Source organism: Notechis scutatus, chromosome Z (genome assembly GCF_049901735.1).
Source record: "Notechis scutatus isolate UNSWTSFEM ecotype Mainland chromosome Z, rNotScu1.2, whole genome shotgun sequence".
NCBI classification, from domain to species: domain Eukaryota; kingdom Metazoa; phylum Chordata; class Lepidosauria; order Squamata; family Elapidae; genus Notechis; species Notechis scutatus.
The window spans coordinates 117,126,714-117,140,844 of record NC_142025.1 but is presented as its reverse complement, the minus strand read 5'-3'; the positions used below and the strand labels follow the sequence as shown (position 1 = coordinate 117,140,844).

The 14,131-nt window shown below is 43.6% G+C and overlaps 2 protein-coding genes and 1 gene segment (V, D, J or C); 2 read left to right on the top strand and 1 right to left on the bottom strand.

Moving 5' to 3' along the window:
* Positions 1–1,681: 1,681 nt before the first annotated feature.
* PSME2 (proteasome activator subunit 2) lies at positions 1,682–8,160 on the bottom strand. The gene is made up of 11 exons (XM_087945629.1): positions 8,037–8,160; positions 5,780–5,812; positions 5,561–5,623; positions 5,388–5,474; positions 5,252–5,279; positions 4,744–4,841; positions 4,526–4,594; positions 4,350–4,417; positions 3,354–3,408; positions 2,144–2,230; positions 1,682–2,023 (listed from the first exon to the last, which is right to left on the bottom strand). The coding sequence occupies exons 1-11, from the start codon at positions 8,088–8,090 to the stop codon at positions 1,943–1,945; spliced, it is 723 nt and encodes a 240-aa protein (XP_087801755.1). The 5' UTR covers positions 8,091–8,160; the 3' UTR covers positions 1,682–1,942.
* On the top strand, positions 8,089–13,994 carry LOC113431333 (uncharacterized). The gene is made up of 4 exons (XM_087947389.1): positions 8,089–8,100; positions 8,189–10,139; positions 12,291–12,377; positions 13,693–13,994. The coding sequence occupies exons 1-2, from the start codon at positions 8,089–8,091 to the stop codon at positions 9,629–9,631; spliced, it is 1,455 nt and encodes a 484-aa protein (XP_087803515.1). The 3' UTR covers positions 9,632–10,139; positions 12,291–12,377; positions 13,693–13,994.
* The window catches only part of LOC113428669 (Ig gamma-2 chain C region-like), a 22,844-nt gene continuing 18,497 nt past the window's right edge, over positions 9,785–14,131 (top strand). The window contains 3 exon segments of the C gene segment in view: positions 9,785–10,000; positions 12,291–12,377; positions 13,732–13,839. Coding sequence covers positions 9,785–10,000; positions 12,291–12,377; positions 13,732–13,839 — 411 coding nt within the window.

Below are 14,131 nucleotides of genomic sequence, written 5' to 3'. Positions count from 1 at the left end.
GAGCGCCTCCGGATTGGTCAGGAAGAATCCAATCAGAACACAGCTTCCGCGGCCGCCCGGTTCTCTTTCTCTCTCGCTCATTGGGCGCACTCAGCTCGCGCTCTGATTGGCCGGAAGTTTTACTTTCAACTGACGCGCCCTAACGTTCTTTGCCATACCATGTGACAATACGAGGAGCCACATCGTCGTCGCCCTTCGATCATTTCCGGTCTTCAATTGACCTTGCCTTCTCCTTCCTCCTCTCCAAATGCAGACGGGAAAACGTCCGCTCTATGTGTCTATGGAGATTCTATGATTCTTTCACTCGGGATTTCCCCTGCAGAAAGAGGCTCGACCATAGACGTACAATCTAGAACTGTATTTACCGGAAGTATTTTCTACTCTTCCTTTCAGTCTCCTCTTTGCTGTCCCGGAACCATAGAGTAGCCTTACAGAATGGTTTCTTTGGGCAAAATCCATAGAGTTTGGACAGCCCTAAACACGCCCCCCCCATCAACCACTGCTCTGAAATGATGTAGTGAACCCGAGTCCAACTGTGTCAATTTGGGGTTATAAATGCTAACAGATGGAGCTTTCTGAAGCATATTGTCATATCTAGAAAAGCTGCACCTTTTCAGCTTTAGGCTGTTTAAAACTGCCAAACCCTGATGAAATTTCCACAAAATAGTCCCTTTTTAGTTATTTAGACATTAAATGTATGCCTAGTGCATTTAATGTATGGCGCAAAGCTTGAAAATGGCTTAATCAAGTCACCTATGAAAAAAAAAATGAAGCAGTATTTTTCAACCTGGGTAACTTTTAAGATGAGTGGATTCCAACTCCCAGAATCCCCCACTCAACATGGCTGGCTAGGGAATTCTGGGAGTTGCAATCCATCCCTCTTAAAACTTGCCCAGGCTGAAAAACACTGCTTTAAAATGATGGTTTCATATGATTTCTAAGCACAACTTCATTTTTCAAAACACAAATGGAAGATGATTTCTACAGCTTTCTGTGTCCTAATTCCCATTTTCCTTTTGGCATCTTGTTGATCAAGATGTTTCATGACATTGGTCAAGGCGACTTCAGGTTACAACTTCTTTTTAAAGCATTTTTAAGAATTGGAAATTGGGCTAGTCAAAAGCCAGATGACTCTCTCAAGAAATTGACGCCTTACACCCCAACAGCTAACTAGTGCTTGAGGAAGGACTGTTTAATCCACCCACAAGCTACTTCCTTATTTTTCCATTCTCAAACTACTCACAGACAGTTGCTATTCTTAGGAGGGGAATATATAAGTATTTATATTTTAATATTCATCAGGAAAAATCAAGGCAAAAATAGTTTTGGCTGTATCAAGGGAAATTAATTAGACCATCTAGCAATTTATTTGAAACAACATATTAATCAGACATGTTAATTCAGAGGACGGTATTTTAAAACACTCTTGTTTCAGATTCCATGTTAGATTTTTTTTTTTACTGATTTTTATTCTGAACACAGGCAGAGATAACCTCTATTAACCTGATTAGAACAATCTTCCGGAGATAATATGATAATAAGCTTGTGTATTCTTACCATGAAAACTCTTTTAAAATAGCGGTTAGAGAAAAAAATTCTGGCTGAGAAAGATTTCCTTCTAGCTTTGCCTAGAAGATGGTGTTTGATGGACCTCTCATAAGAAGACATAGAGAAAACCAAATTGATTGAAACATTTTATTTTGTTACCCTATTTGCTTCTTTCCCAGACATCTCCCTTCTTCTGGGTTCTAAATAATAAGATCTCTTTTTAACCCTGTATTTTTATGTTTACCCAACAACCTCCCCCCAAAAAACAGAAAAGGTTGCATTGAGCTTCCCCTGCAAGGAACAGCGGTCACGGATTCTGGCAAATTCTATTATTAGCGTAAATTGACCCACATAACATCCCTTGCCTGTTTTCCCTTAAATGCCTCTTTCCCTGTTAGTACATGGATGGCTTTTCTTCACCCTTGGGGTTGGTCAATTTCTCCAAATTTTTGCTTAGGATGTGGTACAGCTCAGCCTGCGGCGAAGAGAAATGAGAAAGGGTTAGAGAAAGAAAGAAATCTTCTCCATTCCTTTATCCTTGCCTTCTTGATCCTCTCCTCATAGAAATCCACTATGATCGTTCTGGCTCACTTACATAAAATCCACGGATATCAAGCACCATAATCTGCATTTCTCGGTAAATGGCTTCATCACGTTCATGAACCAAACACCGGTAGTCCATCTGCAGGTAAGCAAATTGCAACTAGTTAGCACTGATAATGTTACCTACTTGAGTGCAGGTAGTCCTTGACTTACAACAGTTCGTTTTATGACCGTTCGAAATAACGCTGAAAAACACAGACATTTTTCACATTTACGATAATTGCAGCATACCCATGGTCACCTGATCAAAATTCAGATGCTCGGCAACTGACTCATATTTATGACGATTGCGGTGTCCTGGGGTCATGTGGTCACTTTTTATGACCTTCCGACAAAGCCAGGTTCACTTAACAACCATGTAACCAGCTGAACAATTAACAACTGTGGTAAGAAAGATTGTAAATTGGGGCAAAATTCAACAGATGTTTCACTTAGCAACAGAAATTTTGGGCTCAATTGTGGTTGTATGTCAAGGATTATCTGTAATGAAACGCCTGCAAGAAAACAACTAAGCTCAAGCGAGCACCAAGGACCCCACAGTTTTTCTCTTCGTCTTTCTCGTCCTCTACTCCCACACTCCTTCCTAGCCCTGATGATGTTACCTAGTTGGGTCATGAAAAGTCTGCAAGAAAGCAACCAAGCTCAGAGACCAAAAGGACCCCACAAATTACAACCAGGTTAGATTTCCAGGACATTTCTAGACATAGCTTAGTTTGACTGGCTTTATGTAGCGCATGATGTAAATCCAGAAACTGGTTCAGAAATCAAGGTTTACAGCTTAACATTTCTCCAAGTCCAAAGAGTTTGATTTATTTAAAATATCATGATGGAACCGGTTAAGCAAGAACAGAGTTTCAAGAGTTGTCATCGTCCATTATTATTTAAATTTGTACACTGCCTGACTCCAATGAGTCTGGGCAGTTCAAAATCTATATGAGGCAGGAACTTTATGAACAGGAATAATTATTGCAGGATTTCCAAGAACTATTATGTAAATTTTGCAACGAGTTATTCAAGGTCTTGACTCAATATGGAATTGTTTTTTTTTTTTGCCTTCTCAGTCAATACCAGCTGGTTTGGCTTCAAGGAAGGTCTTCTCCCTGCCTTTAGTCAGCAGGGGAGGGGGACACCCACATTTTTTCTATCAGACCTGCCACCCAACAAACCTCAAATAACTGCAACCTTCTTTCTGCATCACTTACCACATGAGTGTCTTTGGAAGCCTTGGCGACCGCATCGCCACGCTCCAAAAAATATCTAAAAGAACAAGAAAGTATGTTGGATCTACAGCATTTAGGACTGGGGGATTTTTTAAATATGTGTTGCAAATCACTGCCATTTTCTTGACAAGTGTTTTGAAAGTCATTTGCCCTTACATCCCTAGGGCTGAGAGAGAGAGAGAGAGAAAGAGCACGCAACTGGCCCAAGATAATCCAGCTGGCTTCATGCATACAGCAAGGCTAGAACTAACAATCGCCCAAGTTTCCAGCTTAGTGCTTTAACTACACACCAAACTAGTTTTCTCTGGACTAGTGCCTACAAAGAAAATAAAAATATACGGCCATGAACCTTCTAGATGAAAAACACAAAGGGAGTCCTTTATATCATCATCTATTAATGATCCCATAATCCCTTCGTTAGCAGCGGTGGTTCTTCCGTCCCAAGGACCGGCCCATAGATTTCCACTGCTTTCCTCTCCTCTGCCTTCCATACATCCGCATGTCAGGCCCTGGACCCAGCTGTTCCTCCTCTTTCTCATCAGCCACCTCCAGACCTGGGGGCTGTTGACTCTCCACTTGAGGGCTGATGGAAGGCCCAGGCTCTGCCCCTCTCTCTCTCTCTGCCAGCACCATTCACTCTTCCCCCTTCCTCCACCTCCTGATTCTGCTGCTGGAGCAACCAGCGGCCAACAGGCCACAATAGCACCTTGACCAAGGAAAAGATTACCCAGGATGCTTGCAAATAAGGAAGAACTGACCATGATATGCCCCAAGAAGCACAGATTCTGATAATTATGATGCTAGGGACGTGGGAGATGACCCCATGAAGTTTGACAGAAGTTTTGGGGTGGAGAGAAACACCAATAGGAGCGAATGGCGCCCGAGTTATAGCACACAATTCACGATACTCTGGAATCCAGATCCCACGTGGCTCTCTGCTTTGCCTCCTTCCCACGCCCGCCCTTCATGACCACTTACTTAGCAATGGTGGTTTGGAAAGCATCAGCTTTGGTCTTCAGCGCTGTGATACGTTCCAGCACTTTCTCCTGCACAGGAAGGAAAATGGTTGATGTGACACCAAAGGAGATTCCCACAGCCAGAGAAATAAAAATTTGGGAGAGGGCGGAGAAAGTCTCCGTTACTCCGTTATGTACCTGAACTGCAACCCCGAAGTCGTTGCCATCCTCAATTTTGGGGATCATGAACTGGATCCAGGTTGTGACCTGATGGGGAAATCAGGAGAAAGAAGATGGAAGCGATTTTGCAGGAATAAAAAAAAAAAAATCACATCGTTTTTCATCCGATGCACAACCGCAAGGAACTTCCTGGCCAAGAAACTGAGGGAGGGAAGAGGCCCCCTTTGCCAACTTACCAAAATGCATTTTTCTTTAAACTCACGAACTTCAGGTTTGACACGATCCAGAAGTGAAATGAGAACCTCATTTCCTTTGAGATAGCCACATTTTGGAGCTGGGAATCGCAGAAGAGAAATTAAGTCCATAAAATGCTGGGAAATACCTTAAAATTCATTCATTCACTCCTTCTTTCTTTCTTTCTTTCTTTCCTTCCTTCTTTCTTTTTCTTCCTCCCTCCCTTCTTTCCTTCCGCCCTTCCTTTTCTCCCTCCCTTCCTTGTTCTTTCCTTCCTTCTTTCTCTTTCTTTCCTTCCTTTCTTTTTCCTTCCTCCCTTTCTTCTTTCCTTCCACCCTTCCTCCTTCCCTCCTTTTCCTTTCTTTCCTTCTTTCTCTTTCCTTCCTTCTTTCTCTTTCCTTCCTTCCTTCTTTTTTTCTTTTACTTTTTTCCTTCCTCCCTTTCTTCTTTCCTTCCACCCTTCTTTCCTTCCTTCCCCCTTTCCTCCCTTCATTCCTTCCTCTTCCTTACCTTCCTTTTCCTCTTTTTCTGTATCCATCTGCAAAGAATAAAATACATGGATCCATAAATATCATTTTCCACCACTTAAAAGTTGCATTGAATTGGGGTGGGGGGAGGCAAGGAGAAGACTACCCCCATAACTCACCTCATCTTCTTTGGGTGGGGGGTCTGGAATAGGGATCTCCAAAGGAGCTTTAAGAGTAGTCAAATCTTGAACATTTAGCGAATTTTCCTAGATGGGTGGAGAAGGAGTTACACTTTAAAAAAACATGCAGAGATGTCCTGCCAATAAAACTTTGCTTTCAGACGTTCACTTACCTTAAGAAACTTATCCAACTGAAATATTTTTGTAGGTAAAAATGTGAAAAGAAATTCTTCACCCTGTAAGGAAAGAGAAAGAGAAAGGGAGGGAGGGAGGGAAGGAAGGAAGAAAAGAAAAAAAGGAAGGAAAGAAGAAAGGAAGGAGAAAGTTAGTTACCTGGGAAGAGGAAAAATAGCCAATAATTGGCGAACATTTGTCATGCAATAGAGACTTACCTCTTTCAAAAGTGATTCTCTAAAAAGAGCCATCTAAAGAAATAAAAGGAAATTATGAGATGTATTGTAACCATTGGACTAGAACAACACAGAAGGATTACATGAGATCATGCTGAAAAATCTCATTAATTCCCCAAATGCAAAAAGAGTTTTGCAGGAAAAGAAATATCCAGAATAATTCTAATGTTTTTCAGCAAAAAAGCCCTCATTAGATTGAAGGTACTGTGTATAGCCTAAAGCCCAATCATAAATCTCTCTCTCTCTCTCTCTCTCTCTCTCTCCCTCCCTCCCTCCATCTATCTTCAATGAAATTGCAGCTGGAAACAACATATACCTGCGATAGAGAGCCAATCAGCCAAACTACTTTAAACTTAAACTAGGTTTATAGCTGTATTGGAATCCTGCTGATCTGTAGCCCCACCAAAAACATTTGGTGACTAGGTGAAATACTAGTCATACTCAGAAGGGATCTTTGAGGTCATCTAGGCCAACCCCCTGCTCAGTGCAAGATTTCCTAAAGGCTATTTGTGAGATACCACATTACTTCTCAGAGCCAAAAGCGTCCATAATATAAACCAATTGATGGCATAATAATACAGGCCTTGACTTACAACAGTTCCTTTAGTGACCATTCAAAGTCACAAAGGCACTAGAAAAAAGGGACATATGACCTTTTCCCACACTTTCGGCATCCCCATGGTCACATGATCAAAATTCAAGTGCTTGTCAAATGGTTTGTATTTATGACGGTTGCAGTGTCCTGGCAGTCATGTGATCCCTTTTGCGACCATCTGACCAGCAAAGCCAATGGGGAAGAAGCCAGATTCGCTTAACAATGGTGTTCCTAACTTAACAATTGCAGCAATTCGTTTAACGACAGCGGCAAGCAACGGGACGTTTCACTTAGCAACATGAATTCTCCATTGTGGTCCTAAAAGGGTGCTGTTTGGCTTTCATGGTCTCCCTGCTGTTTATTCTACGTAATTGGCAGAAGTGGACAGACTTCTCGTACTGGGGATTTTTAAGAAAACCCCCTCTTTTCTTCATACTGGAGGGTGTTTTTTTTTTAAAGAAAAACTCACGTAGAATCAGAAAAATTCCCTTTTAAAGCCCCCCAAAATGCAAACACAGCTCCGAACAGCAAATCTTCCCTCCTATGTTTGACTCTAGCAATAAACCCTTTCTGAAAAACATAAAATTTAGATAGAGGAAGTGTTAACTACGGAAATTGTATTTAAACAAGTGTGGAAATATTGTTTTTGATCCCCAAAAGTATAAGATTGAAATTTTAAGCCTCCGCTCCTTGCAAAGCTGGTTTCTGCAAACAGGTGTAAATTAAATCAACAGGCAGCAAAATATACTATTCAGGAATTCGGTTTGCATGACTGGGAATTGGAAAAAAATATATAAAAGATTTTATAAGCAGCATGACATGTCACACTGACTCTGCAATTCTGGGTTGGTTCAGAAACACCCCAGTGGATTATTTTCAGAGAATGAACTCAGGGCGTAACTTCAGGTCTGGCTAAAATCCAAGAAATTGGAAGCGCTTTTTTTTTTTCCAGCTAGGAAATTTGATTAAACGGTTTCAGTCGAATTATTCCAGATCCTTTCTTCCCAGGAAAGCAATGTTCACTGTTTTTGGCTGCGTTTTTTTCAACTTTGGCTTGTTTTAAGCTGTGGACTTCAACTCCCAGCTGGCGACAGGAAGGGCATCTGGGGAATTCTGGGTGTTGAAGTCCACATTCTTAAAACTGGCCATGGTTGAGGGAAAAAAAAAACTGATTTAAAGTTTATCCCTCCTCCTTTTTCTCAACTCTTTTAAAAGCTGGGAAACCCCCGTAGCCCGTTCACACGAAACCAATCCCTTTCCTTTAAAAAAACCAAACACACAGCAACGTTTTGTTATAATGCAAAACCAAAACGTTACTTATTTTTTTCTGTTGATCATTTCCCTCCCCCCCCCCGTCTGTCAAGCTGAGAGCCCTCTGAGCTGATGCAGAGTTCTTCTCCCACCGCCATTCGAATAATTAAAAACAATCCTGTTCAGACGTTCCTGCTAGCAACTGGAAAAGAGGAGGGGGGCGCTCTGCCCATGCTCAGAGGCAAGGGAGGTAAAAAGGTGGGGAGATCTGTGGTGAGAAGGACCCTCTCCCCCACCCCAATTTCCCCCCGCCATCTTTTTGCAAACCGCTTGCAACACTTGCTTTGCAATTCAATCTCCCACCCCCCGTTCACGTTCTGCGGATCCCCCAACCTTCTCGCGCGTCTGTTTGGGGACTCGGATGTTGGCGGTGCAGGATTTGGCCATGGTGTCCGGGGTGCAGCGATGGGTCCGCGGGAGAAGAAAAGACGCCTCGTTTTCGGCTCGCCGCGAAGTCGATTTCACTTTCACATTCCCACATTCAGTTCAGGCCTCGCCCCTCCCCTTCCTTTCTTTCCCTTCCTCTTTTCTTCCTTTTTTTTCTTTCCTTCCTTCCTTCCTTCCTTCCTTTCTTTGTTCTTGCTTTCTATTTCATTTCTTTCATTCATTTCTTCCTACCTTCCTTTCCTTCCTTCCTCTTTTCTTTTTCACCTTCCTCCCTTCTTCCTCCCTTTCTTTGTTCTTTTCTTGCTTTGTTTTATTTCTTTCATTCCTCCCTCCCTTTCCTTCCTTCCTCTTTTCTTCTTTTTCTTCCTTCCTTCTTCCTCTTTCTTTGTTCCTTTCTTGCTTTCTATTTCATTTCTTTCCTTCCTTCCTACCTCCCTTTCCTTTCCTTCCTTCCTCTTCTTTTTCCTTCCTTCGTTCATTCGTTTGTTACTTCCTATTTCTCTTCCTTTCCTTCCTTTTTCCTTCCTCCCTTTCTTTGTTCTTTCCTGGCTTTCTATTATATTTCCTTCCTTTCCTTCTTCCTACCTCCCTTTCCTTCTTTCCTTCCTTTCTTCCTATCTTCCTTGCCTTTCCTTCCTTCCTCTTTTTCTTCTTTTCCCTTCCTTCCTTCATTCATTTGTTCCTTCCCTCCTATTTCTCTTCCTTTCCTTCCTTTTTTCTTCCTCCCTTTCTTTGTTCTTTTCTTGCTTTGTTTTATTTCTTTCATTCCTCCCTCCCTTTCCTTCCTTCCTTTTTTCTTCTTTTTCTTCCTTCCTTCTTCCTCTTTCTTTGTTCCTTTCTTGCTTTCTATTTCATTTCTTTCCTTCCTTCCTACCTCCCTTTCCTTTCCTTCCTTCCTCTTCTTTTTCCTTCCTTCGTTCATTCTGTTTGTTCCTTCCTATTTCTCTTCCTTTCCTTCCTTTTTCTTCCTCCCTTTCTTTGTTCTTTCCTGGCTTTCTATTATATTTCCTTCCTTTCCTTCTTCCTACCTCCCTTTCCTTCTTTCCTTCCTTTCTTCCTATCTCCCTTGCCTTTCCTTCCTTCCTCTTTTCTTCTTTTCCCTTCCTTCCTTCATTCGTGTTTGTCCCTTCCCTCGTATTTCTCTTCCTTTCCTTCCTTTTTTCTTCCTCCCTTTCTTTGTTCTTTCCTGGCTTTCTATTTCATTTCCTTCCTTTCCTTCTTTCTACCTCCCTTTCCTTCTTTTCTTCCTATCTCCCTTGCCTTTCCTTCCTTCCTCTTTTCTTCTTTTCCCTTCCTTCCTTCATTCGTTTGTTCCTTCCCTCCTATTTCTCTTCCTTCACTTCCTTTTTTCTTCCTCCCTTTGTTCTTTCCTGGCTTTCTATTTCATTTCCTTCCTTTCCTTCTTCCTACCTCCCTTTCCTTTCCTTCCTCTTTTCTCCTTCCTCTCTTCCTTCCTATTTCCCTCCTTTCCTTCCTTCCTTTTTTTTTCTTCCTCCCTACCTTTCTTTGTTCTTTTCTTGCTCTCCATTTCCTTTCCTTAGCTTTGTCTATCTTCTTTTCCTTCCTTTCCTTTCTCTATCTTTTTTCCTTTCTTTTCTCCTTTCCTGTCCTTTTCTATCTTCCTTTCCTTTCCTCTCTTTTTCTATCTCCCTTCCCTTGCCTTAGGATGGAGGGGAGAGCCTGGCACACATCCCATGTCCTCCTCCTCCTCCCTCTACCCCGTGCACGCCTTTCCCACGTTCGTTCCCCTTCCCATCCTGGCCAACGGCGTTTTGCAACGGCGCATCTGTTGCCCGCATCTGTTGCCCGGGGCATCCTCGGCGGCGCTCTGCCTATGCTCAGAGGTGTTCCCCCCCAACCCCTCTTTCGCCTCCGACGACTCCTGTAGTTCTTCCTCCACGTCCCCGGAGGTCGCTTCGCTTCGCTTCGCTTTTTTTTTTTTTTGGTTGTTGTTGCTCCACTTCGCCCCGGTTTCGTTTTCCAGCGGGCGGCTGCTTCTTCCCCGCGGCGGCTTCCTGCAAGGCGGGGAAGGAAGAGCCTGTTTGCAAGGTAGGCCGATCCTCCTCCCACCTCCCCCTTTGCAACATTTCCTGCCTCGGGTTCTAATCCGGAGTGGAGGCGATTTGGGGGGGTGCCCGGTAGAACCGGATTGAACCCCTTTCCGGGTGCGCCGCTGCTTCCCCTGGAGGAGCCTCAGCCTCTCGGCTGGCCAGGGCGCTCTTGGCAACGGCTCCTCGACTTGCTGGGGCTTGGACTACAACTCCCATCATTCCCGATTGATGTCTTGAAGTGGGGGTCTTTGTAGTCCCGCCACCGCGCTCTCTCTTCCCGGATCGAGACTTCAGGCGTCCAAAATCTTGTATTGTTTTGACAGCTAAAAAGATGCGTCTGTTTTCCCTTTAGGAGTCTCCAAGGTTTCCCCTGTTATTTATTTTTATTAGTAGTACAGTAGTAATATTAGCATTATCGTCATTATTATTACCATAGTTCTGGTTGCTGTTTTGTTGCCAGTGTTGTGATTATTATCTCTTTTATTCATTAAACGTGAAACTCAAGTCAACTGAACATTTAAAAATGTATCACAAATATTGACTGGCTCTGATGATTGATACAGGTTGCTGCTGTATATAATATATATATTTATATACTATATATAATATGTAAATATATATATAATTTATTATTGTTGTTATTTTTATTCATTAAACATGAAATTCAGTCAACTGAACATTTAAAAATGCATCAGAAATATTGACTCGCTCTGATGGTTGATATGGGTTGCTGCCGTATATAATATTATATACATATATATATATAATTATTATTAATATCTTTATCCTCAACCTAAGACCATAAGTGAGACCAACGTTTGTGTTGCTAATGAGAAATGTATTGGGTTTTGCCCCATGTTATGACCTTTCTTGCCACATCGTTAAGTGAATCACGACAGCTACACGGTTGTTAAGAGAACCTGGCTTCCCCATTTGACTTCGCTTGTCAGAAGGTCGCAAAAGGGGATCACGTGATCCAGTGGTGGGATTCAAATTTTTTTTACTACCAGTTTGGTAGGTGTGGATTGGTGGGCATGGCAGGGGAAGGATACTGCTAAATCTCCAGTCAGAGGCGGTATTTGCTGGTTCTCCAAACTACTAAAATTTCCGCTACCGGTTCTCCAGAACTGGTCAGAACCTGCTGAATACCACCTCTGACATGACCCCAGGGACATGGCAACAGTCGTAAATACGAGCCAGTTGCCTGTTATCTGAATTTTGATCACGTGACCGTGGGAAGGCTGCAGCGGTCATAAGTGTGAAAAACGGTCGTCGGTGCCAGTGTATTTTCACATGGTCGCAAAATGAATTGTTGTAAGGCGAGGACTACCTGTACTTCGTAAGTAACTCAAGGGTGGGGAGAGTCCTTAATCCTCCTTCCACCTTCTGTTTTTGTCACAACAACCCTGCGAGGTGGCTGGTCTGAGAGATAGAGACAGGCCCCAAAGTCCCCCAGCTGGCTTAAACATTCATAATCTTTTGGGGGGTCTCTTGAGGTCCACAAGATTTCCATCTTCAACTCTGATTCAGACTGCAGGGAGTCCTCGAGTTAACGAGCACAATTGAGCCCAAAATTTCCTTCATTAAGCGAGACCGTTGCTGTTAACCGAATCGCTGCAGTTCTTCACTTAGTGACGTGGTTGTTAAGCGAATCCGGCTTCCCCCATTGACTGCCCTGGTCAAAAGGCCGCCGAAGGGGATCACGTGACCCTGGGACACACTGTGACCCTCGTAAATGCGAGTCAGTGGCCAAGCCTCTGAATTTTGATCACTTGACCAAAAAGGTCATAAGTCTGAAAAACGGTCCTATGTCACTTTTTCCCCCAACTTTGAACGGTTACTAAGCAAACTCTCGTAAGTCGAGGTCTACCTTTGCACAGACTTCCTCAGCGTAAAACTTCACATTTGGCCTACCTCGTAGGGCTGTTATAAACCGAGTTTTAAAAAAAAGACATTTTGCTTTTTTCTTCCCTGCAAAGGAATTCTCCCATTTGCCAGAGATTGTATCTCACATGTGATTTTTGTTGTGTCTTTGTGTGTTGCGGGGGTCAGAGATGGGGAGGCTGCGCGCACCTTCGGGGCCGTTCGTCAGGAACTGGTTAACTCCTTGATCCGGAATCCGTCCGAACAAAATGCCGAACTTTTGCAGCGCCTGGTGGAAGCGCCGTTGACTCCGGCCGAGAAATACCTGCAGATCAACGTCAAGGGCATTTTGCGAGCCAACGTCAAGGAGCAGGTGAGGAGTGGGAGCGAGAGGGAGGGTATAGAACCTGTATCGGACACTTTACCTGTTGAATGTCTGCCCATTGTGCTCCGTTGACTCGTTATGGGAGAGGAAAAACTGCCTTCAAATGTCATGGAGTAGATGAGTGATTAAGAGGGACGGTAGATCCCCGTATGTGGCATGCTTTTGCCTGTTGAATGGCGGTCCATAATGGTCCTTTTACTCGTTGAGGGGTGAGGAAATTGTCCTCAAACGTCATGGAGTAGATGAGGAGTGGATAAGTGGGACGATAGATTTCCCCACGTGGGGTGCTTTACCTGAGGAGGTGAGTGGATAATAGGGAGGGTAGATCCTGTATTGGAGATGCTGCTTTACCTGTTGAATGTCCGGCTGCAATGCTACTTGAACCCACTGGCGGGAAGAAACTGACCTTGTCAAGGCTGAAAATTAAGCAGATGAACCAAACTATTCTTTTTTAATGTACTTACTGTTTTATATTATGTTTTTATATTGTTGCAGACTGCCCAGAGTCCCTTGAAGGTGAGATAGGTGGCATATAAATTAATAAATAATAATAAATAAATAAATAGAAATGCAATTCAACCCAGCTTGGAAGCAGACTGGAGTTTAGGGGAGCTGGGCGTTAAGGGCCCAGGTACGATCTGGGGTTCATTTTTCTATGCATTCCCCAGTGGGGAATTTAGGGACACGGTCTTCAGGCTCCCCATTTCGAAAACCAAGGTTCTAGTCCTCAAGACGAGACAGTTTGGGTGGGCTGATTGCAGGTCGTCCTCAGCTTACAGCCACAGCCGCGACTAGGATTTCCCTGGCTCAGCGAGGCAGCTGTTCTAAGTGAGGCGCACCCGATTTTGCATCCTTTTTTTGTCGCCGCAGTCGCTGAGTGAATCGCACGGTCACAAAGCGAATCTGGCTTCCCCCGTTTGACTTTGCTAGGTGGGAAACCAGCCAGGAAGAAGTCACCAAGTGGTGATCACGTCACTCCGGGAAACTCTAACTGGGTTTTTTGTTTTTTTCCAATACCTGCTGGTTGCCAAGCCCCCAAATTAGGATCACGTGACCCTGTGGGAATGCGACGACGGTTGTAAGGGTGAGGCACAGTTCTAAGTGCGAGGAACGGTCCTAAGTCACTGTTTTTCAGCGCCGTTATAATTTCCAATGGTCGCTAAAGGAACGGACGTAAGCTGAGCGCCAGCTGAATGAAGCGTGCTTCTGGGAACGCCTCGTAAGCCATCTGCTTTTGAACCCAGAACCGGTTAGGACTCCTGAGGGGAAAAAAAAAATGGCTGAACTGCCAATCCCTCTTCAGTTCCAGGTGTGTCTCCGCTTGATCTGCACTGCCTTCCAGATCCTGGAGAAATATGGGCGCAACCTTCTGCATCCTCGCAAACCTTATTTCTGGCGAATGGTCAAATTTAACAATCCGGTTTTCCGGGATACGGTGGACACGATCCAGGTAAGCCCTCCCCCCCCAAAACTGGATCCTTTATCTCGGTGGCGATCCTGCTGGATTTAAAGTTGAGTTTTACGCTAGAGAAGATCCCAAGGCTTAAAAAAAAAAATTCGCAGAAGCTTCTTAGCGGTGCCAAAATAGAACCGGAAATTAAATTCCAATTTTCTCTTATTTTCTTTTCCACATCTGGTGAGTTTACAGGAAATAGATTGGCAGCTTTTTAAGAAATCGGGTTTGGGGCAGGTCCTTCGTCACGTGATCCTGGAAATCCCTGGGAATCCACAAAGCGTCCCAA

Excerpts from the sequence above, each read along its gene's own strand:
- PSME2 (XM_087945629.1), bottom strand. The coding sequence starts at position 8,090 with ATGGCCAAATCCTGCACCGCCAACATCCGAGTCCCCAAACAGACGCGC. Across the intron at positions 5,475-5,560 it reads AGTTGGATAAGTTTCTTAAG|GAAAATTCGCTAAATGTTCA; the intron begins GTAAGTGAACGT and ends CCACCCATCTAG. Across the intron at positions 4,418-4,525 it reads ACTTCGGGGTTGCAGTTCAG|GAGAAAGTGCTGGAACGTAT; the intron begins GTACATAACGGA and ends CTTCCTGTGCAG.